General features: G+C 48.8%; 1 protein-coding gene across 16 annotated transcripts in view; it reads right to left on the reverse strand.

Annotated features, from left to right (window-relative positions):
- Mtss1 (MTSS I-BAR domain containing 1) overlaps nucleotides 1-24,454 on the reverse strand; it is a 149,884-nt gene that overhangs the window by 27,044 nt on the left and 98,386 nt on the right. For 10 of the 16 annotated variants that reach the window (XM_028871855.2, XM_028871861.2, XM_028871851.2 and 7 more), the window contains 4 exons: nucleotides 11,447-11,531; nucleotides 9,977-10,068; nucleotides 6,482-6,556; nucleotides 781-792 (listed from right to left, as the gene is read on the reverse strand). In XM_028871855.2, coding sequence (XP_028727688.1) covers nucleotides 781-792; nucleotides 6,482-6,556; nucleotides 9,977-10,068; nucleotides 11,447-11,531 — 264 coding nt within the window. The remainder of the gene's footprint in view (nucleotides 1-780; nucleotides 793-6,481; nucleotides 6,557-9,976; nucleotides 10,069-11,446; nucleotides 11,532-24,454) is intronic. The other 6 variants (XM_028871853.2, XM_028871862.2, XM_028871857.2 and 3 more) reach the window with 1 other exon arrangement.

Here is a 24,454-nt window from a genome sequence, read left to right on the forward strand (position 1 = left end):
TTCAATGCAGATGCTTCTTGGGAGCTCAGAGAACAGTGGGACACTCCAGAAAGAGAGCCATACAGACACCTCATGGATACTTTCCCAAGATGGAGTGAAACCAGTGAGATGCCAAAGTAGTTTAGTATCATGTTCACCCACAGGAAGGTTCACATTTGACCAAGAAAATCACTTAGAAGATCGGGTTTAAAAATACAAAGCCTTAGAAAGGAGGCATTTTACAAACTGCCAAAATAAGAAAGACTTCTGTTCTTATTGTTGTTGTAAGACAATTGGTTTTAGAAAGGGTTGTATTGTATGGTCCGGGGTAGACAAGACAATTCTGTAAGCAAAACAATACCACATCTGACTCGGGAATTCTTTGGAGGTGGTATTTCGTGTCACATTTGTTTTGCATATGGAATCAACAAATATACTCTACTCAGGCACATATGCGTGGATATAGAAATATATTGACTTCCTATGCAAGGGTGTATTTAAAGAACTTAGTAGGTTCTTTCTTAGAAGAATCTAATACTGACTTACAAAGACCTAATAGATCATATGGTGCTGACAGTGTCAATGGCCAAGCACTGATGCGAGGAAATAATTAAAACACACACACACACACACACACACACACAATTTCCTTCAAGATATGAGAAATTAAATTAGGCACAAGTGATTATTCTGAGCCAGCAGGAAAACATGGATAGCTAGCATAGGTCTGAACAACAGTTAAAGGCTCACAGCAAGGACCACACCATAACCAGCCACCAGAGATCTGGGATGTCGACTTACCCTGAGCATCCACTGGCGGGGGCACACGGTGAGGAAGTGCAGGACACACAATTGACACGGAAAGGAAAACAATAATGTCAAACTGGTATCGGAGCAGCGCCCGCCTGACCTTCTGCTCATGGTCAACAGCTGTTGGCTGGCACATTTTCATTCTAACGATCAGACCCACCACCTCCAGAAGCTACAGGCCCAAGCCCCCCTTCTCCTGCCTGGCCAATAGCCTTCCTTCTCAGTCACTCCTTCTCAAGTCCTCCTCGCCTTCCTACTTGGTACTTTCCACAACCAGAGGATAAGGGTTAACAAGAGAGAAAGAATACATGCTCAGCAAGAAAACCTTTCACGTGGGAGTTATCAAAATTTGGGAGGGAGGGGGGGGGACTATAGCGTTCTAACATCACAGTGGGATGATAAAAAAAAAATAAGGAATGTAAGTTTTGAATACAATAGTAAACATTCTAATTGTGTGGAACTCTGTGCCCCCCCCAACTCCCCATCCCAGAATTCCCAGTATTTATAACCTTGGCTTTGCAGATGCTGGTGGGGAAAAAAAGCAAAACAAAAAACAAGAATCCACCTATTTAAAGGGCTATTATCAGCTGGGCTGTGGTAGCAAACACCTTTAATCCCAGCACTTGGGAGGCAGAGGCAGGCAGATCTCTATGAATCCGTGGCCAGCCTGATCTACAAAGTGAGTTCCAGGACAGCCACGGACAAACCATTTCTGGTTACAGCTGGAAACAAGGACTCACCATAAGTCAGTCTTTAATTTTACTTTTATTGTTTTGCCATGCTTAAGACTGAACGCAGGGCCTTCCGCTAGCCAACCGCTCCCCTCCTAAGCTACATTCTCAAATCGATTTTTAAATTCAAATTAATAAAACATGTGCTGCGGGAAATTTGCCTGCATGTGGGTTTGACTCAGAAACACCCCTACACACACACACACACACACACACACACACACACACACACACACACACACAAAATGATAGTAACATGAAGGTTAGTGGATGAGAAGTAAGGATACCAGTTTCACACAGTAACACATTAGAAGCAGATACGCAGCTTAACGCACCCTGTTTCAGATCCTGTTACTTCTCAGTTGGGATCCTAAAGACTTGAGCAGGAAGTGTATACAAGTTACCCCACTCGGAGGTCAAGACCCCTGGGCCAGCTCCACATCACTTCTCCAGCTTCCTGGGGCCTGGTCTCCTTCACGTTTTATGAAGGCTGGCTCTGCCCTACGCCCTTGACCCAGTGCCTTAGCCGGGAACTTCCCTGAAGTGAAGGTCAAGCCACCTTTCTCTGGACCCTTGCTCTTGGCTTTGTGGGCACTTGACAAGCCTGCCTTTGAGGAGGAGAAGAAAGCCTGGCACACTTATCCGTAGATGGAGCAGATCCCAAGTCTGTGTAAAATGATGTCACCTAACAGAAGACATACCACTTAAAGTGTCTGCAACAGAAATATTGAGACACTGTTAGATCATAATCACCAAGCTCTACAGTTCAAAGAGAGCCAAATAAAAAACCGTGGTAAACAATTATGTTTGCCGAGTAAGAAGCAGGGGGATAGAGTTGTTTACAAGCCACATCTGTATCAAGTGTCTGCCTCTGTCAACGACAAGGCTAATGCCAGGCTGATCTGTACAAAGGCATTTGAAATCTCCCAATGGAACCTAAGAAGAACTACCGGATCACAGATCAGCTTCTGAAAAACATGCACAGGAAAGCTGCCTGACGGCATCGGAGAGCAGCCAGGGACGCTGACTGCATGAGTCGGGCTCAGTTCTATCAGGACACACAGAGCCTTCTCAACTCAAGGGGTTTTGACCAGAATGGGAAACTTCAGCTGACCAGAACCTCCACACAACTAGCCTCAGATTTCCTCCCGCCCTTAAACAATGGCTCTTCCATCCTATCCTCCGCTCAGACACCTGCTAGGAGAGCACCCCTCAAGATCCCGACAGAATCATGACCCTAGATCCTTTTGGAAGGCTGTGCTACCCCCAATCATTCAAACGTAAGTCTAAAAATATACTTAGATGATTTGGGGGGGGGGGGCGGCGTGACAAAGAATCAAACTTGTGTTCTGATTGTCCTTGAGGCAACTAGGAAATCATCCAGAACGCTGCAAGCAGCTGGGCCCGCTGGTTCTGAGGACACCTCATCTGGAGAGGAGACCTTGTTAGGACTTTAAAGGCAGTGCTTCAGAAGCCCTGATCACAGCCTCCACTCTCTCAGCCTCAGGCCCAAATGCCTCAAGAAACCTCGTAATTCGATGCCAATTATCCCCAAGTCCCAAGGCCAGGCACAATTCATGTTTGGCGCAGCCCAGCACCCTGAGTCCTGAATCACCTTCTCTAGCCTGGATGTACAGCTCATTAGTGCCCAGGCAGCCTGCACCAGCTAGCACTGGGCAGGTCTAACTGCCACAACCTCCTCTAATGGTCCACTGTGACCAAGTCATCAGGCTGCACCCGGAGGTCCAAATTCTGCTAATTGGACAATGCCAGTGACTTTGAGCGGCAGTCGAAAACCCTCTCAGCCCTATGCAGGGCTTAGAGAAGAAGGATTCTCTCTACATCCAGGAACTTGAGGCCTCTGACAAGAGAATTCTGAAAGAGATGAGGGGAACAGCTACCTCTTCCTTGTCCTTTCAACAGGCTCCCAAACCTTCTCTAAGGCTAAGGCTCACTCCTGGACCACCTCTTCGAGATCATGACCACTCCTATTTCAGAGCTGCCAAGCTGAAACCAGGTGGACAGTCTGCTCTTCCAGGGGCCTCAGCCTGATGGACTACAGTAGTCACGACTGTCTCCTGCAGACTCATTCAAACAGCATGGGCTGTAAGTCCTAGGACTCGTCAAATGCCAGCTGCCCTCAGGAGAGAGAATAAGAAGTTGAGACACACAAGCCCCACAACACACATCGCAGAGAAACTACAGCAGCCAAGAAGGACAGAAAACCTTGAGTGTCTCAGAAAACGCCACCGCACTCGTCTTGAAGTGGGCACAGGGTATTTGTGACAAATGAAGGGAAGGACCCTTTAAAAAAAAGTCAAGAGTTTCATGTAGCCATCACCTCCTCCCACAGCTGCCCCCCCTTCTCACCTGTGGAAACGGGTTTTGTTTTCATTCTAAATAATCACTGCTTAGTGAGGAAAGAGAAAATTGAGGGTTGGTTGGGGGATCTCTCCCTAAAAAGGTTGCTTTGAACAACCTTTAGCACTCACTATCGCCCATGAAGCAGCCTGCAAAGAAGAGCCCATCTCATCAGCTGAGATACAACAAACTAAAAAAAAAGGAACAAGAATTGCTGCTCTCTCCTGTAGATGTAACAGTCTTATTAATAAGAAACACAGAACCAAATGCAGAGTTAAAAGCCCAAGAAGCCAGAGCAGTAGCTAAGAGCTGATAGTAAAAACCCTTTCTTACCCCCTTGCTGCCGCTGCCGTCCGTTCCCGCTGAAAGAGACTACTTCCTGTGTATCTGTCTTTTAATTGATTTTCTGTTCTGCCTTCTCATTGGTTGTAAACCCAACCACATGACCTCCTCCTCACTGCCCGTCTATACAGACCTTCAGATCTTCTATGGTTGGTATTGAGATTAAAGGCGTATCTCCATGCTGGTGGTGTCCTTGAACACACAGAGATCTGCCTGTCATGTGATTGGGATTAAGGGCGTGTGCTACCACTGCCAGACTTCTGCTATGGCTTGCTATAGCTTGCTTTATTGCTAACTTCTGACTCCCAGGTAACTTTATTTATTAACATACAAATAAAATCACATTTCAGTACAAATAAAATATCACCATATTTCCCCCTTTCTATTTTAATAAATGGAAAAAGGGGAAATGTGGTGGTATTGTGTTCTCCAAAATATTGTGCACTCTAATAAACTTATCTGGGGTCAGAGAACAGAACAGCCACAATATTAAACAGAGGTTAGGCAGTGGTAGCACATGCCTTTAATCCTAGCATTCCAAAGGCAGAGATCCGCCTGGATCTCTGTGAGTTCAAGGCCATATGGGGAAACAGCCAAGCATGGTGACTCACGCCTTTAATCCCAAGAAGTGATGGCAGAAAGCAGAAAGGTATTTAAGGCGTGAGGACAAGGAACCTAAAGCTGGTTGAGCTTTTAGGCTTTTAAGCAGCACAGTTCAGCTGCGATCGATCTGGATGAGGACTTAGAGGCTTCCAGTCTGAGGAAACAGGATCTGCTGAGGAATTGGTAAGGTGAGGTGGCTGTGGGTTGTTCTGTTCTCTGATCTTCCAGCATTGACCCCAGTACCTGGCTCTGGGTTTGTTTTTATCAATAAATCCTGTTAAGATTCCTGCTACATCTTCCTACTCCAGAGCAATTTCCCACATTGTCGGACTCCGGGAAATGTTACAAATGCGTGCAAACCAGATACCGCTAGACCTTTTCTCTTCAAACCCCACCTGATCCGGAGAGGCGAAGAAGGCTCCTGGATGGTGACAAATCTAGGGGCAGGGGTGGGAAGAGACGGCTCACACCTGCCTGGCTTCCCTTGGTGGTGAACCCTTGCACTCCGCCCTCACAAGCACATTAAAAATCCCCTAGAGAGCGGAGCCTACGTGTGGAGGGGCCACTGCAGCCACTGCTCATGTACTTGGAAGACTCGAGGGAGGATGCCAGAGATGATGGGCTGTGAAAGAGGAGGCGGACGCCATCATTTCTGTAGTAATTCCTACAGGACATGTGCATAATGGCTCCTGTGCACTATCTCAGGGCCTCCAAGAACTCTATTATAAAGCACAGAGGGCAAGGAACTGCCCTATTTTGAAGATTGAGGCAGGGGAATGACAAAGACTACCTGGCAAGGGCTTCACACTCATCCATGTCCTGCACTTTAATGCATAGACTGAAGAGATGGCTCAGCGGTTAAGAACGCTGACTGCTCTTCCAGAGGACCCGGGTTCAATTCCCAGCACCCACATGGCAGCTCACAATTGTCTGCAACTCCAGTGCCAGGGGATCTGACGCCCTCTTCTGGTCTCTATGGGTACCACGCACACATGTGGTGTGCAGATGTATAAGGCAAAACACTAATACACATAAAATAATGAAGTAGTTTTTAAAAAAGAACTTTAGCCCAGGTAGGTAGAGCTTGCTCCTACCCCTTCTCCAGACCACCGTATCTCTCTAAGGAAGCCTATGCATCACATGGCCTCTGGTTTACACACAGCACACTCTGATCACATGGCCTCCGGGTCACACACCAGCACACTCTGATCACATGGCCTCTGGTTTATACACCAGCACACTCTGATCACATGGCCTCCGGGTCACACACCAGCACACTCTGATCACATGGCCTCTGGTTCACACACAGCACACTCTGATCACATGGCCTCTGGTTCACACACAGCACACTCTGATCACATGGCCTCTGGTTTACACACAGCACACTCTGATCACATGGCCTCCGGGTCACACACCAGCACACTCTGATCACATGGCCTCTGGTTCACACACAGCACACTCTGATCACATGGCCTCCAGGTCACACACCAGCACACTCTGATCACATGGCCTCTGGTTTATACACCAGCACACTCTGATCACATGGCCTCTGGTTCACACACAGCACACTCTGATCACATGGCCTCTGGTTCACACACAGCACACTTTCACTTACTCTTACAAAGTCACACTACTGTTGCAGACTTCTCCGTTACCTTTTTTTGCCTTCTTCTGCAGTTTCAGGGTGTCAGAGGACTTCTTCTTTATCTCTTGGCGAGCTTTCTTATATTCTAAGAGGAAGCAGAACATTGAAGAATGTCACCACTCTGCTCAACCTTTATCCCAGAAAGCATGATCTCAGACACACGGTAAACAGCCATCTCCAGTACGCAATGATAAAAATCACAGTGACATTTCACAACAAAGGAGCTGTTTACATGAAAAACCACAAAGTGCACTACAGTCCTTCCCTGTCCTGCCCACACCAAGAGAGGATGTCACTGGGGACTGCTTTCATTTAAAAAAAAAAATCACATTATGTCTGTTAGAATTCAGGAAAGATCGGCCCTTGGGATCCTGAGATGCATTTGCTGAAGGCATAAGGAAGCCAGGGTCAGAACGGTTCTCCTCCAGCCCAATGTTGTCCCGCTCACTCTCACATTCAAGCCCAGACACGTGGGGTTGGGGAGAGGGCTCGCTGGATAAAGTGCTTTGCCATGGAAGCATGAGGACCCGAGTTCTGATCCTCAGCACCTGTAACCCAGGGCAGCTGGGAAGGAAACAGGAGGGTCCCTAGAGGTCCCTGGAGGTCCCTGGAGCTCACTGACCGCCAGCCTAGCTGAAATGGCAAGTTCCATTACTGTCAAAAGAACCTTTCTCCAATCATAAATGGAGAGCTACTGACACTGAACTCTGACCTCCAGGATGCTTGGCCTCCACGGGTACTCACCCCTACAGGTGTACACACACGTGAACACACATAATGCAACACACACGCACAAGTATTCCTGCAATTCCTCTTGGGGGAGGAGGAAACCCGTGGGGGTGGGGTCCAACTTTCTATCTAGCTCACCTCCCACTGCCCCACACTCACTTGGATGAGACAGGACACTCTTCGAATGGCACCTGGCTTTCTAACTCAACAAACTTGTGCTCACCTACACCACTGCGGACCTCTGGCTTCCTTGTGCCCCTGCCTGCACCCTGCCTGCAATGTAGTTCTGTCCACGACCCCGAGGGCAGTGACAGTGTCCTGGGCCCTGCTGCACACCCTGAGATGCTGGGGGCCGGTAGCACACATGGCCACTGAAGGTGACGTGAAGGAAGTACTCTCTCACTGTGCCTGGACAGGCTGGCACTCCGAATCCCTGTGGCCTGTCCAGACAGAGGTCACCCCAGCAGATATGCCGAGACCGACAAGGGCCTAACTCTGCGGAGACTTGGGCTGTCTCCGTTTCACTGGGGATATCAGGAAAGAAGGAACTGATGAGTGTTTTGGTGCATGCACCGGGGATGGGCAGGAGGGGAGTACCAAGTGCCAACCGAGGGACTCTGCCCGACCGCACAGGCCAAGCAGAGCTCTTCGCTACTTTCTCTCCATGATGCGGCTCAGAAAAATCACTCGTAGACAAGCTTTACACATCAGTCTTCATGTCTCTGTCACAGTCAGCTCTGCTGTGGAGTCACATAGTTCTAGTTTCTTTTCTCCTCATGAAACGATGGCTGGACACACGTGAAGAACCAAGGAGGAGTGGGAGAATAAATCCCACCAATCTGCCCTCCTCCTTGATGGTACACGAAAAGCCGAAGGTTTAAGTATTGTTTCAAACATGGGAGCCAGATCCCAGAAACATCACCAGGGCGTGAAACTTTAAGAAGAGACACAGATTCAAGGTGCCATTTTTCCCTATTGAAGGTAAAATATAACAAAAAAAAAAAAAAAAAAAAAAAAAAAAAAATGGGAATAGGGGCTGGTGATATGGTTCAGCAAATAAAAGTATTAGCTGCTCTTCCAGAGGACCCGGGTTGAATTCCCAGCACCGACATGGCGGCTCACACCTGTCTGTAACTCCTCGGTGCACACAGCCTTCATTATTTTACAACATCCTCTTATCTAAATGCTTCACTGAAGGCCCCCGAAGCTCTCTAGTGACATGGCTCCTAGTGAAAAGGAACTCTTTTGTTCCACTAGAGAGAGCCGGTGATCAGCTTTAGAGGAACAGTCACCCAAAGAAAAGAGAAAGAGGAAAAAAAAAGAAAAGAAAAAGAGATGAATTCATGAATTCTCTGACACCACTGCATGCCCATACATGGAACACGGGAATTCAATCACTCCGGGTGCCTGAACATAAAGAATGAGTGATCTGGATGGATGCCAAGTGCCCAGTGGTTACAGAACAGCATCTGGACATGTGGAATAGTCTTCGCTGTCCAGCCTCCAGGAAGCACAGTCAACCGTCCCAAAGACCAGAGAGTGGCCCGTCTCAGGAGCCACCTTACAGGGTGCACCCACCCAGCACAGGCTGTCCTCACTGTCCATCCTTGGGCTTAGTCTTGTCCAAGGGCCCTTCATTCCTGTACTAGCGGACAACACAACTATCTTCCTACACATTCCACAACAACCTGCAAGAAATGCACCTCACAATCAGCCAGCCGCAGTGGCACATGTTCTGTTACCTCAATTGGAAGGCTGAGGCAGGAGGATCATTGAGCTCAGGAGGAGTTCAAGAGCTGCCTAGGCAATGTAGTGAGACCTCATCTCAAAACCAAGCCACCAATGAACCAGAATGATCTAAAAAAGGGCCTTATTATGCCACTATGGCTAGGCCTGTGTGATAGAACTAAAACACGCCATCACTCGACAGTTATCAGTGCTACTTCCTCTGCAGATAACACCTGGCTCCATCTCATGCCACCAAGATCCCCAATGACTAGCAAAAGGAGTCCACAAAGACTTCTTACCCAACACAACCCACAAAGAAAATGGCCAGTACCGAGCAGGTGACCCAAGGTCTTTATGTCATGAGGGTCCAGGCCTTCAAAATGTTCTAAAATGTCTTAAGTATGCATGTTCGGCATTGAACCCACCACTACTCTGGTAATTTGAACATAAATGCCTCTCAAAATTCCACGGTAATGGCACTATTAGGAGGCGAGGCTTTGTTGGAGTGGGTGTGGCCTTCTTGGAGGAAGCATGTCACTGTGGGGGAGGGGTCTGAGGCTTCCTACGCTCAGGATACCGCCCAGTGTCTCAGCTGACTTCCTGTTGCCTGCAAGATGTAGCACTCTCAGCTCCAGCACCAAATCTGCCTTCGCGCCACCATGCTCCCTGCCGTGATGAAAATGGACTGAACCTCTGAAACTGTAAGCAAGCCTCCCCAATGAAATGTTTTCTTTATAAGAGTTGCCATGGTCATGGTGTCTCTTCACAGCAATGAAAACCCCGACTAAGACAACTACAGTTCATGTTAAATTCGGTGAGGGGAAAACCACAGAGGGGTAAGACAGAGGACCAGGTGCTCAGCAGTGCCCCATGCCCAGGCAACAGCAGTGATTAACAACGTCAGGGGGAACACTTGGGGGCCCTCGTCCCCCCAACGCTGAGTCGGAGAGGGCTCTGAGCCATTCTGGCGACAGGAGTAACCCAGGAAACCAGCGGCAGCAGCCGCGGCAGCACTCACAGCTACCATGTCCCACGCCTCCTGCTGTACCTTTTGCGTGGTCCTTGTCCAGCTGGTTGGCCACTTTCTTCCACTCTTCCATCTGTTCTTGAAGTGGGTTTATCAGGCAATCAATCAAAGCACTTTTGCCAAAAGATAAAGAAGAGATAAAGATTAAAGGGTCCGTCCTGTGTGAGATGCACTCTGGGGGGTGGGGGGGGGTGGGGCTCGCCTCTCATCAATTCCAGCACTTCAGGGGTGAGAAAGAAGGATCGGCAGTTTGAGGCCAGCCTGGGCTACACAGCAAGACGCTCCAAAGGATTCACACTCAGTGGTCCAAACATACTTAAATCATTTCCTGGAAGCAGGTAAAGGCAGCACGATGAACCACCATTGCCTCAAAAGCCCCACTTTAGAACAGCCCTGGTCTCAGGATACTTTTGATGACAACTAAGAAGTTTTATAAATATATAAACCAAGGTGATGGCGCATGACTTCACACCATTAATCCAAGCGACCCAAAAAAAGAGGAGGGTAGATCTTTGTGAGTTCAAGACCAACTTGGTCCACACAGTGAGTTCTAGGCCAGCCAGGGATATCTTATGAGCCCTTATTTTAAAAAATAAATAAATAAAATATTAAAATAACCACATAAAAAAGACATAAGTATGCTGAGCTGGAGAGATCTCTTCTCATACCCTCTGTTATCTTCCAGGCCACATTAAAAGCCAGGTTGCAGAAACCTGGGGTCACTCCTCTGGCCACACAGTGGAAACCATCAAGAGGCAGAGACACCCGAGCTTAACTTGGTGCCTTCTAAAATTCAGGGGACGAGGAAAGCATTATCTTTTTTTTTTTAAGACCCCAGGTGCTACAGGTACTCCGGACCTAAAATAATAAAGACATGGTAACTGTACAACCTGTACAAGGAGAAAGATGGAAGAGACCCAGAACATTGTCACGTTGCAGGTGCCAGTTTCTAATCAAAGGCAGAGAATTCTGGGTACACTCTTGCACTCTATGCATCCCCTCAAAGAAAATGGCAGGGCAGTGCTGAATTCCGCTGATCGGCTTGGGACACAAGGGCTATTTGTATTTGGCTGGTGACTCCAAATCCCTGAACCAGCCACTGCCATTTCACCCTATTCCTGGTGCCTCATAACTGAAGTAAAGAGGGCTCTGAGGCACCACTCCCTCTTGGTGGCTTTGTCCTCAGCACATGGACCTGGGGGACAGGGCGGGGGGCAGACAATCCCACTCCTTCCAAGAGGCTCCTGTGGGGAGGGACCTCAGCAGTGCGCAGCATCTCCACCACTGGGCAGGCTCCTGAGGGCAGGGGCAGGACTAATGGTCTCCACGGCAACCCCAGCGCCAGCCTCATTCCCAGCACACAGCGAGCGGATGCCCAGCGCACTCCGCACTCTGTGAATGAGCAGTCGAGGAAAGAACGGGTTGTGGAGACTTAGAGACTACTGCACCACGAACCGAAGCCTCTGGAACAGGGGCAAGGACGCTCCTCACCTGGAGAACTGCCGCAGCTTGGCCTCGATGCTTCTGTGCCGCATGCACATTCTGGTGAGCGCTGAGCCGATCTCCCGGGTACCACCTGGAAAACAAAGGGGGCTCAGTTGAGGGACGGGGGATGAGCAGGAATTCAATATTAAACACAAGTCAGGTCTCATCACACCACAGAACCTAAGCCACTACCTTCAGAACTTCTCACTGTGCGTGTTCGTATATACAAATATCCATATGTAAATCTATGTAATATGGCCTGTTGGCATATCACCAAAACTAAGGTTACTCTTACTGTGTTTTTTATTCTAAGTTTTCTTGTTCGTTTTGTACTATTGGTCGTGAGTCAGAAATCACCCTTACAAAGCCATTACTGGGACCTGTGGTTTGAAAGGCACTGCTCCAGGCTGAGGCCGACAAGATGGCACCATGCGTTAAGGGACTAGTGGCCAAGGCCAGTGACCTGAGATCCAGAGAAAGGACTCCTGGAGATTGCGGTCTGACACACATTCACACAATAAAAAATATTTCTCTCGCCAGACAGTGGTGCCACACACCTTTAATCCCAGCTCTTGGGAGGCAGAGGCAGGTGGATCTCTGTTGAGTTCAAGGCCAGTCTGGTCTGAAGAGTGAGATCCAGGGAAGGCACAAAGCTACACACAGAGAAACTCTGTCTCAAAAAAACAAAACAAAGCAAACAATTCCCCCACCCACTCATCCCATCCCATCCATCTGCCCAAATAACCCTCAAGGTTGTTTTGGAATAATTAAGGGCCTCTGGATCATTATTTGAGGATGCATGAAATTCTACAGCAAAGCTACAGCAAAACGAAGTCACGGAATATTTTTTAATTGGACACTGGTGACCGAGACCTCTGAGTTCAGCGATTGAGGGTGGAAGCTAAAACATGGACTGATTTTCCCAAGATTCCTGGTGTTCCTTCCCTTCAGGCACACCCTTCCTGATATTGGTTTTGAAGTTCTTCTGTTCCTCCCTCTTTACGGAAGTACTGAATCAGTATTTACTGGGATGTGTGGAGACCAAATTGTAACTTCAGATCCTAACTGCATAAGGACTCTGGAAGGTGCAGGCAAAAATATTAGGAAAACACCAACATGTTGCTTGTGAAACCAGGGGAAGTGTCAAATCAAATCAGTTTTCTAACCATCAAAACATCCAATAGAAAGCCATGGCATGTTTAACCAAGCCACCAAGAAAACAAACAAACAAACAAACAAAAAATCCCTCTTATTAACACACGACATCATATGGGTTACATTTTGTTTTGTCCTCTCCACAGAAATGTTTACCTTTTGGTTCCATTCTCCACTTATTCTGCAAGCTAAGAGCTCTCTAGCAAGCAAATAACAATAAAAAGTGGCTACCAATTAGTAATAGTTCAGCTGGGCGTAGGGGCCAGAGCGTTTAGTCCCAGCACTTGGGAAGGAGAGGCAAGTGGTCCGCCAGAAGTTCAAAGCCAGCTGGAGCTAGCACCATCTCAAAAATACACAAACCAAGAGAGTTTCCACTCTAGAGGCAAAGGCCAGCATATCCTAGGAGCTCCAGGCCAGTCTGATCTACACAGCAAGCTCTAGACCTGCCAGGGCTCCATAGTGAGACCTTTTCTCAACAACAACAACAACAATTCTAGATATTTTAGCTCCCAAAAAGGCTGCTTTTCCAGTCCTCTCAGGCAGGGCTTCTGACAAGAATACTATTCACACTCGTTGTGAAGCTGTCCTGCGTACTGCCAGTTAACAACACCTCGGTCTGGACCCACCTGGAAGCCAGCAGCAGGATCCCCCTACTATATACTCAGACTTGAATATCCGAGAACATCTCCAGATGGTAACAGGTTTTCCCTGAAGAATAAAACTAACACTCCGCCGGGCGTTGGTGGCGCATGCCTTTAATCCCAGCACTTGGGAGGCAGAGCCAGGCGGATCTCTGTGAGTTCGAGGCCAGCCTGGGCTACCAAGTGAGCTCCAGGAAAGGCGCAAAGCTACACAGAGAAACCCTGTCTCCAAAAACCAAAAAAAAAAAAAAAAAAAAAAAAAAAACTAACACTCCACTGCGAAGCTGTGTCGAAGCTGTGTCGTAGCAAATGTAATCCCAAGGCTGGTTTAACATCTAAATGGTGCCTCTGGGGGCTGAGGCCATAGGTGGGTTGGAAGAGCGCTTGGCTGGCAGGTAAGGAGCCCTCTGGGCTCTGGGAAACTGCCAGGGTGGCACACACCTGTAATCCTAGCACTCCAGAAATGGAGGCAAGGGGGCCAAAAATTCAACGCCATTTTCAACTATATAGCAAGTTCAAGGCCAGTGCAGGATACGTGAGACTCTGCGTCTCCCATCCATTACGACCACCACCCAAAAAAAACCGATACCCCTGCCCCAACTAACATTCTACAAAGTGTTCGTGCCTTCCCAGGGATCACCATTAGAGGGCGCAATTCTCACGCGCTCCACTTGTCTTCCCATCCTCTGCGGCGGGTTTTAGGGTTTTTATTGCTCAGGACCGAAGGAAGGTGAGGAACACTTTATCCCCAGGAAAAGATTTCTTTTTTCCTGCACCTTCATTTGATTAAAAATTAATAACGTGGCCACACAAGATATTGGCCCACTTATTCACTGCTGCTAGGAAGGTAGACTAAGGCCTTCCTGGAGGGAAATCAGAAGCAGCTATCAAGAAATAACCTAAAAATAACTCTCTTTTGAGCCAGCCACTCTAATCCTAAGAATTCAACCCGAGGAAGTAATTAAGAAAAATGGCGAATCCTCACCTATGAGGACAATGACTGAAATGTTTACAACATCAAGAAGTCCCATTATAATGATCTAGTTAAATGAACCATGGAGGCACAAACACCCAACTGAACAGGACCCAGCTGTTTAAAAACAGAATTATGTGTCACTCGGGTGCTGCTTAGAATGTTTAGGTACCAGCCTAAGTACTTTCCGCATAGTAAATCATTCAATCCTCACAATATTCCCAGTTGTGCTGATAATGTTGCCATGCCCGCTTCACAGGCAGAAGAAGTACTTTAAGCGGTATGTCCAAGGCTACAGGAATAGTTTAAAAAAACCAAAAACACCACCAGGTAGAAAGGGGCAGAGCCCAGCAGAAACCCAACTTCCTCATTTACCCACTAGCATGGATGGAAAGGTTTTGTTCAGTCAGCTCTCCAAGCTTGGTTCTGGAGTCTAGAACTGTAGTGAATGGGTGCCTGAATGGCTACGTACAGACAGCTGGGGTGGGTGACGGGGGTGGGGTGGGGGGGGTGGTCTACTCCAGACCTACAGTTCCATTTCCTTGAGGTAGAATTAGGAGATGGAAAAGATCATGGCAAAGGCCAGTCCCCAAGTGTGTCGTCCGTCCGTCCCCGTCCCCCCCCACCTGTTTTTTCTGTCCTGTTATTTCAGTACCTCCCCAATATCATCCACAGATTTATTTCCCAGAGGCAGCCGAGCCATGGGTTGATTGAAACTGAGCCGTTTCGGAACATAATGCCCGTGTCCCACCACTGTGCCTCTGCACAGGAGCCCCAGAGAAGACAGGAAATGAAGAAACAAATGAAAACTTCCTACCAGCAATCTCTCTGTCCCTGGCACAGGGGACCCCAGGACCCTGTGTTGGAACTTGCTGATCCCAGCACTAAGGGTCACCCTAAAAATAGATCTCTCTGTGTAAGTGCTTAGCAACAGCTGATGCTTTCCCGACCTCTCCTAGGACATTAAAAAAAAAAACAAAACACCTCAGCAGGTTTGAATGGGAGGAAACTGGCTGGAGCTACAAAGACAGAAGACATCTGGAAGAGGTCCAACATGACAATGAGAGTATTTATAGAATCACAAATGGCTGGTTCAGGCACCTGGCCACCTGCAAGGGCAGATGAGAGCTTACTCCTTGAATGAGGGAATATTTATCATTTGGAGGCTGGTCCAACAATCAGTTTGGTTTTTTTTTTTTTCTCTACTGTGTGTGTGTGTGTGTGTGTGTGTGTGTGTGTGTGTGTGTGTGTGTGTATACACAAGAGGCCAGCATCTGGAACCTTCCTCAAGTTGTTCTCTGCATTATTTTTTAAAATTACTTTGTGAGGCTGGCTGGTCAGTGGGCCCCAGGGATCCTCGCATCTTCTCCTCAGAGTTGGGGTTACAGGCATGTGCCACCACACCCAGCATGTTTACATGGGTTTACATGGAGACTCGATTCAGGGCCATGCTCCAGTTCCAGGGGTTACAAGTTCACAATGGGTGTCGCTGGGCTAACCTCGAATACTAGCAGAGTTGAATTCCCTCTGGAGATCCATTTCCTGCCCTTTCCACCTTCTCGAGGTTGCGTGTGTCCCTTGACTCACAGAGGTCTCTTCCCCCATCTTCAGAGTCAGAGGTGAGACAAGGTCGTCCGTGAACCTCTACTTCCGTCCTTGTATCTTTTCTCTCTGACGCCACTTCTCCCTCTTTCCTATAGGAAACCTTGTCATTATGTGGAGCCTGGATACAGGACAATTTCCCTGTCACAAAATCCTTAATGAAATCACACCTGCAGGCAGCCTTTTCCAGTGCAGCTTGGACCATCTTCCTAGGTCCTGGGGATTCGGGTGTGGACATCGTTAGAGCGTGTTATTACATGTATCAAAGGTGGGTAAGAGCTGTGCATTTGCAGCATGTGAAGGGCACACGTGAGAGTCCCCAGAGCGGACTCTAACATCCATGCTTAAATGATGTAAGTTCTTTCTTCTTCGCAATGGCTGGTTCAAGGATGAGAAAGAGACACGGAGAAAAAGGATACTGAGATAACATCAGGAGATGTTATTATCAAAGAAACCTGGAAGACATGAACACAGACTGCCCAGGCACTGGGGTACACCACCATGGCTCTGGGGCTGCTTGTCTGAGGGTGAGGCTCATCCTACCTACAGAAGTCAGAAAACCCCCAAGTCTTTGGCAACTTCCCTAGCCGGCTCTGGGCTGAGCCTGCCACTCGCTGAACCTGGGCTCCCATTCTACCAAGGCCATACACATCTTCATCTGTAAATCACTTTGATTTGGTTCCATGTCTTAGGAATGGAGCCAAGTCCTGTAAAATACGTCATGGCCCAAATCTCAGTTCTTCTCCATGTGGCACACTGAGCCTTCTCCCCTAACAGGCAAATACATATTTCAATGGCACAAAGTCAGCCAACCATGACAGACAACAGGCAACAAATGAAGAACACAAACATCCCTGGATGTGGAAGAGTGAATGTTTTACACAGGAAGACGGACACTCCCTGAGTGTGCTATTAGCTTCCTCCCCGCATAACAAAGGGCCCGGGTCGGCTGGCTTCAATGCAATCCTCACAGTGCTGGAGGTAAAAAGTCCGAGCTCAAGGTATTAGCAGGGCCAAGCTCTCTCCGCGGCCCAGCAACCCAACCCGGAAGGGAAACCTCTTCTATGCCTCTTTCTTGTTCCTGGTGGCTCTGGCCAGCCCCGGACCACAGGAGCATCACTTAAGTCTTTGCCTCCATGGATACACAGCCCTGCTCTTCAGTCTTTCAACCCATGAGACATATGTAAAGACTGTACCCCTTCCCTCTGCAACCCTGAATTTCTCCCTCCCTTTAACAAAGCCAGTGTTACTCTCCCCCCACACACACCGACGACCTGATTTTGCCTTGATTATGTCCGCAATGATTCAACGTCCAAAGAGCCCCATCCAAAGGAACCTCAGCCTATTTTGGGGGGGACCCAAAGCAACCCTGAACAAGATCTACCCTAGAGAAAGGGGTGACGAGATGCCAAGGCTACCAAAGACAAGGTTCAGCCCTTGAAAGCTCACACTGAGGATATGGATTAAATGGTACAAAGTAGGGAAAGAGACATGAAAGAAACACCTGACAGGGGCTGGAGAGATGGCTCAGCGGTTAAGAGCACTGGCTGCTCTTCCAGAGGTCCTGAGTTCAATTCCCAGCAACCACGTGGTGGCTCACAACCATCTGTAATGAGATCTGGTGCTGTCTTCTGGTGTGCAGGCACACAAACATGCAGGCAGGGCACTGTATACATACTAAATTAAAAACTTAAAGGAAAAACTGCTGAGAGTTATTAGGGACTCGGAATGGAGGGTAGGGACACAGGAGCCGAGATAAGAAAGAGTACCAGATAAGGTAGGTATAAGCGACGTGCATCCAAGGCGAGTTCCAAAAGTCCTAGTGAGACCTGCCACTGTGCTGTGAATGCAAGCGAACTAAAAACTGGAACTGGGGCACTGGTCCAGTCAGAAGGTGATTGTGGTACAAGCGTGAGGACCTGAGTTTGATCCCCAGAATCCACGTCCAAAGTGGCGCATGCCTGTGACCCCAGCAGGGCTGGGGAGGCAGAGACATGGTTCTAGAGCTTAGTGGCTAGCCAGTGTAGGCTACCAATGAACATCAGGCTCGGTAAGAAACTCTTCTCTCTAATTAAATAATGAAGAGTGAGTACAGAAGCAACTGAGAAAGAAACCCGATATTGATCTCTGGTCTCCACATAGTTTACCCACAAACATGCACAGTACAGATGCGTGAGCACATGCATGCACGCACACACACACACACACACACACACACACACACACACACACACACACACACAGTGTACCATGGCACACACCCTTCACAGCAACCCCAGGAGAAAGGCACCTTCCTTGCACCTCAGCAGGGCTTGCTAACAGGCCACCCAGCCGCTAAGCAGAACAGCCAATACCCAAACCCTGCTTTGTTTAACTGGTATCAGAAGACTTCTTCCTGCTCTGACAAGCTGCAGACATCCCCAACTGAGGACAAAGAGGAGCATTTAACGTCACAAACAGAATACAAATTGTTTTATGACTGCTTCTCAGAGGGTGGGAAGGAAACGGAGCAGGCAAAGGCAGTGGAACCACTGTTCCTTCCTCCACACAGCAGCCCACGTGGCCAAGGCCTTCCGACAGCCACTAGAAAGGTGATGTCTATCAAGTGGCATTGTCACATCCCTCCAAGCTGCCTCATTTGCAGGCGCCTCCATCTCCCAGCACAGCAGGGGCTGCATGGGCAGGCGGCCTGGGCCTGCAGTGTGGGCAGGTGGCAGGCAGGGACTGAGAGCTGTTTTGTCGGGCTGCATTCTGCAGTGGGGCAGGCAGGGAAGAGCTGGAGAATAGATTTAGGGACTGCTCTGGCGGGGGCGTGAGGGTGCAGTAAGTTACTGTGTGTTTTGGCTGTCCTGCCAAAGGCGCACTTGGAAGGCTCACTGGAGCCCGAGTCTCTGGAACCTCCCAGGAGCAGGGCTCAGGACAGGATCGTTTCTCCACCTCTGGACTGGGTTAGTATTTATTGTTCAGAACACCCTCCTGCCCAGCTTTTCTTTTAAGACAGGCTCTGCTATAGCTTAGGCTAGACTCAAGCTTGCTAAGTAACCAAGGATGATCTTGAACTCCCAACCCTCTTGCATCCACTTCCCAAATGTTAGGATTACAGGCCTGTGTCAATATACCTAGTTTTGGAAGTCAAACCCAGGGCCTTCATGCATGCTAGGCATCCACAGTCCTAAATGGTTGTTTTTCATCCGGAGCATTAGAGACTGTTTCATGGCCTCCTGGCCTCTCCATGAGATGTCAGCATCACTTGCCCATCTCCCCCCTGACAATGAGAAATGTCCCTCCAACAATCTCTCCTCACCAAAGCCACGAAAGCCGCCCCAGCTCCTTAAGCACAGAAGTCATAGGTAACTTGCATCCCATAATAAAGAAAACAACCCACCTGCCACGAAGGAAACATTAATTTAGAAACACACAACGGGCATTCTTCACAAAGTCAATAGGCCCGTAATCCCTGCCCACAGACTTAGGGACTCGTTAATTCAACTAGAGGCTGCTTCTGTGCAAGACAAAATATCGGGAAAAGCCAAAGAACTATGAAAGAGATACAAGAATCCATGATGGGCAGGATCTGAGTCAGCAGAAACCCACCTTCCAGGGAGTTGGAAAAGGTCTATTGTAAAACTCAAAACCTTGGGAGAGGGGGGTTTAAGAAACAGGTTCCAGTCACCATCCACACACTTAGCCAGCCCCAAATTGTCTCTCTGAGGATCCTGACGCTGGACCAAAACGGAGGCCATGCAAGCCTAACCCTGCATGCTTCAAAGGTAGATCACCCATCACACGGGTAGGTCTGCCTCCTTGGCAGTAAGTTTAGAAAGATCTAAGAGAGGTATAACTACATCAGAGTGTCTGGTACATAGGTACCACATACCCCAAAAACACCAATCCCGAGGGTGAGGCCACTTGTGACATATCTCCCACGCCAACCCCTCATAGGGTTTCTCTGTATAACAACTCTGGCTGTCCTGGAACTAGCTCTGTAGACCAGGCTGGCCTCGAACTCACAGAGATCCGCCTGCCTCTGCTCCCTGAGTGCTGGGATTAAAGGCGTGTGCCACCAGGCTTCACCTGAGACATATCTTACCAAAATTATTTTCTCAAATCTGTTTCATCCTTACCAAAATGTACCTGTTGATGTAAATACTGCCCTTCCCTGTTGACCTCCAGGAGTCTGCGGTTTTCTCAGAAGCCCCCCCCCCCCCATCCTTGCCAAATCCTGGGTGATCTACTAGGCCCATGGCCACAGGATTTCCACAGCACTCTTCACAATGCTCGATCCCCAGTCTGGGTACTAATTCCCTGCCATCTCCTGAGCTAAGCCAGAGAGGATAAACCACACAAAGGATGAGGAGCTCTGAAGTCAGTCAACACTATATAGCTTCAGAGCCCTTGCCTCCCATTCTGTAGACACGTGGCATTGGTAAGGGTCTGACTTGTTTCAACTCAAATGCTGACCAGTTGTATTTAAAAAACAAGACGCAGTATGCCCACTCCTGCTGGTTCAATGTTATTCTGACTCCCACACCCTAATATCAGCCATAATTTCAATTTTATGCCTCTTGTAAAACATCTTGAGTAACCTGAATTTTTACATTTTTTTCGGTTTTCCCAATGCGTGCTTGCATGTGCAATTGAACCTGGCGGGCCCTCATGCAAGCTTTTCACGCCCTCTGCCACTGAGCTCCGCCCTCATTCCCATCAGCCCCCCTTAACCATTGCCTCATGCATGTCACTTTGGTGACACATGCCGTTTCTGGGAGGAACTTGCTTTATAATCCTCTTTTTAAACACTCTGCTTATTTTGTAGAAGAAGCAAATCTTGACTTTACATCATATTCCCACCACTTATGTACTTTGTATTTCAGTTAACTGAACAACAGTCGTACAACTGGTACATACAGGTGTGGGAGTTTGGGACTCTTCATTAAGCCTGCAACTCAGGTCAGAGAAGCTGAGACGCGGGAGCCAAGACCCCAGCTGAGTGCAGGAAAGGGAAGCAATGGTGTATTTTATAGAGAAAATAAGGTACACTGGCTTCTTTCAGGGGCCGATTATGCAGAGCTCTGCTGGAACACTAACAGCCAAGCCCTCTGGAGGAGGAAGACAGGGCAATTAGCTTTGGTAAGGCGGCTGCAAGTCCATTCCAAGGCACTAGCCAGCCTGTAAGCAGCCTCTCTCTTCCCGAATGTAATATTCTTCTTCTCCAAGGAGCTGGTAAACCTAGGCAAGGAAGGGAAATGACTAGCAGAGGGCTGGTTCCCAGGGAAGCCAGAATCATTCCTTCAGGCCACACACCTCCCTACCTGCAGCACCTGCTGGGAAAAGACACCCCCATGCACTCACTCACAGAGACACTGTCTGGCAGCATCCTAAGCTATCACCATCAACCTACTCTAGACCATCTTGCTCCTCCTGCCCTACCCCCTAAACAGGCAGGTGGGCTGCCTTCAGCTACCCAGCAAGAATCCCCGTATCTCCTTGGCTGTTCATTTCATACTGCAGAGCTCCAAACCATGACATCACCAGCTTCCTTCCAGCCGAGAAGGGAAAGGAAAGCTCCTCAAATGAACGCTGGAGCTATCAAGGGACACACATTCAGGCCCAAGTCTGCAACAGCCTGGCAGGTTGTAATACTTTGGTCTCTTACACACACACACACACACACACACACACACACACACACACACACACACACAAGCATGCACAAGCCTGTTCTCAGAGAGCACCAGAGACTCAAAATGTCAGGTGTCTTTTCACCTTGGCAGCGGCTGGAGGCTTGCCCACTGCCACACCACAGAAGCTGCCTCAGTGTGCGTCAGCTGCCACTCTGGCTGGGCAGGCAGAGCATGGCTGGCTATACCATCTGCCACCCAAGGGGATGCCTGGAGGCCAGCTCTCCACTTGGCTGGAACAGCTCTGAATGAGTGCACACACACACACATACGCACACACATGTACAAACACTCATTCAAAGAGTGAAGCCTCAGACTCGACCATGAAGCTGGGTGTATGCTCCTCCCGGTCCCTGAACTCTTTGCGGCATCTTTCACCAGACAACGAGTGACCGTTTCTGACAGAGTCAAGGGTGCCGCAGAATGGCAGCCAAAGGTGAGTCTGAATTCTAACAGCAACAAAGAAGGCAGCCCCGTGCCCGTGCCTGCAGAGGTGTACCTTTGGCACTCCAGCAAGCAAAGGGCATCCTTGGCCTACAGACTGAGCACAAAGAGCAAAACCTCCAGGCAGTGGGAGAATGACAGGCGCAGACCGATGGCTTCCCAAGAATGGCTCTGTCGGGGCGACTTCAGTACTCCAGGCAGAGCCCAGCCAGACCTCAGCTGGTGGTGGGCACACCTGCCAGAGGCTCGCTCTATAAAGCCCCTCCGATGGCCTCCAAACCAGGCTAGGTGACCCCTCTCCCACACAACGGCATTCCTACACTTGGTCATTGTTTAGGAAATGTACCTTAGTACAGTGATGTGATGTGAAACTCTAACCACAAAGATCCCATCCCCACAGATGTTTCTTCTGGATTCATCCACACTTTGGTTTTCAGCCTTGTGATAGAGGATGGATCAGCGGACACCCTTGATTCAGGGGAGGAGAGAGAGCCAGCTTCTAGTATTCCAGATTATCATACAGATCCTGTACCCTCTACCTTAGACTAGGCTCCCCACAGCAGAAGCAGCCACACGTGAGTCACTGCAGGGTACCCAGGACCCATGTCAGCCCTGACAAGGGGGCTTTAAAACCGTCCACGCTCTTCCCTATGTACCGGTATAGCCTAGAATGTTCCTGCAACAGCAGATTCAAGGAAATGAGCACTTAAGACACACGAGTGTGTCTTTAACTTACAGAGAAAGGCTATCCTTAGGTCAAAACTTAAAAAAAAAAAAAAAAAAATCCTAAAGCAGGTTTTCAAAAATAAACCATGACAGCCCCTCACAAAGGAACTGCTACTTCCTGTTGACCACAATGGTGATCCCAAGGAGCCGTTTCAATCTTTAAGGAAGAGGGACACATGTGGAATTTCCCGTTTTCTTATTTTTTTTAAACTGTTATTCAGCAACTGTACATAGCTGAGTGTGGATGGGGACCCAGCTGGTGTTTAGGGACAGCTAATACTGTGCATTCAGCAAATGCCAGGGAGGGTCAGCGTCTCATTTCTTGAAGACGCCGTGGTGCCCCCACACAGGCTGGGCAAGCTGTTATCAGATGACAATTATTCAGCTGGTCCCCCCACTTCTCGGGTGTCTCCTACTTCACAACTTCTCAGAAAACAAAACCACACAGTCCCACCACCATCTGGTGCCTTTAGACCAATATGCACGAGATTTTGGCATGCGTGGTACTGGCAGCCACGAAGACCAATATTCCGCTTTCTTTGTTGCTGTTTAAAAGCGAAGCAAGAGCGGTATGACGGAACCATGAGCCATGGACACGTTCACACTGTGGAAAACCAGGACAGGAGCAAGCATGGTCACGTGGGACTGCCTCCCCAGTACACCTGTGAGGGTGACACCCGGGATGTGCTGGAGGCTCCCTGACATCTGCCACCATGAAGAACCCCCACTGCCATGGCCAGCCTCTACCACATGGGCACAGGAAGAGGCTCCTTCTGGAGCCAGGAGGGCTTAGCCAGTGAAGCAGATGTGGCCTGATGCATGAACCACATGTCATTTTCTTAGATGCCAAAATGGAACTGTCGGGGAGGCTCACAGTAGCCAGCTCTAGGTTTATTTCCCAGGCAGCCTGCATGCCATGTCAGATCAGATGGATCATTTAGAAGGTAGCTAGAAGATGTGTCATCAAAACAAGAGTTCGGGACCAGTGAAAAGCTCAAACATCCACATCCCATGACAACATGGGCCCTTGAAACCTCCCACAGGTCTCCTTCATGTGCTCCTAGCGAAAAGCAACTCTCCTCGCTTACGGGGCTTCTGTTCATCCACGAACTAAGCCAGAGAGTGTAAGGCTTCGTCATCTCTCTTCTAACTTACTAGAAATCACTGTTTCCTGAGTGTTGGCACTGTGACAGGCTCTGGCAGGAATACCGACCGCGGTTATTATTCTAAAAAACCGTCACGAGAGCGATGGCTGGGTGGGTAGGAGCCCTCGTGCAAGCAGGAGGCCCTGAGTTCAACTCCCTGGTGCTCACATTTTAAAAAGCTAGGCATGGCTGTGTAAGCTTACAGCCCCAGCATTGGAGGGCACACAGAGGGAGATGCCCAGGGCTCGCTGGCAAGTCAACCTAGTCAACGTGGTGAGCTTCAGGCTCAGGGAGAGACTCTGTCGAACAACTTAGGCAGAGAGCAATCGATGTAGGCACCCAATGTCCTCCTCAGGTATAACCAACACATGCGAGCGCGCGCGCGCGCGCGCGCGCGCGCGCACACACACACACACACACATAAAATGCTACCAATACAAATAAAAACCTCATAATACAAATAAAAACCTCACTGTACTCCCTGTAGCCACCACCTGTTGAAGCAGGTATTGGCCTCATGTTGCTGATGTTGACAGAGCAGGTGCAGAGAGGCTGAAGGTAAGCTACCTCCAACTCTGGCTCTCGCCACAGGGCACAGGAGGCAGGCATGATGCATAGGAAGGAGAAAGCATCCCGTGTCCTGACACCCC

The sequence above is a fragment of the Peromyscus leucopus genome, chromosome 20, assembly GCF_004664715.2.
Source record: "Peromyscus leucopus breed LL Stock chromosome 20, UCI_PerLeu_2.1, whole genome shotgun sequence".
Classification (NCBI taxonomy): Eukaryota; Metazoa; Chordata; class Mammalia; order Rodentia; family Cricetidae; genus Peromyscus; species Peromyscus leucopus.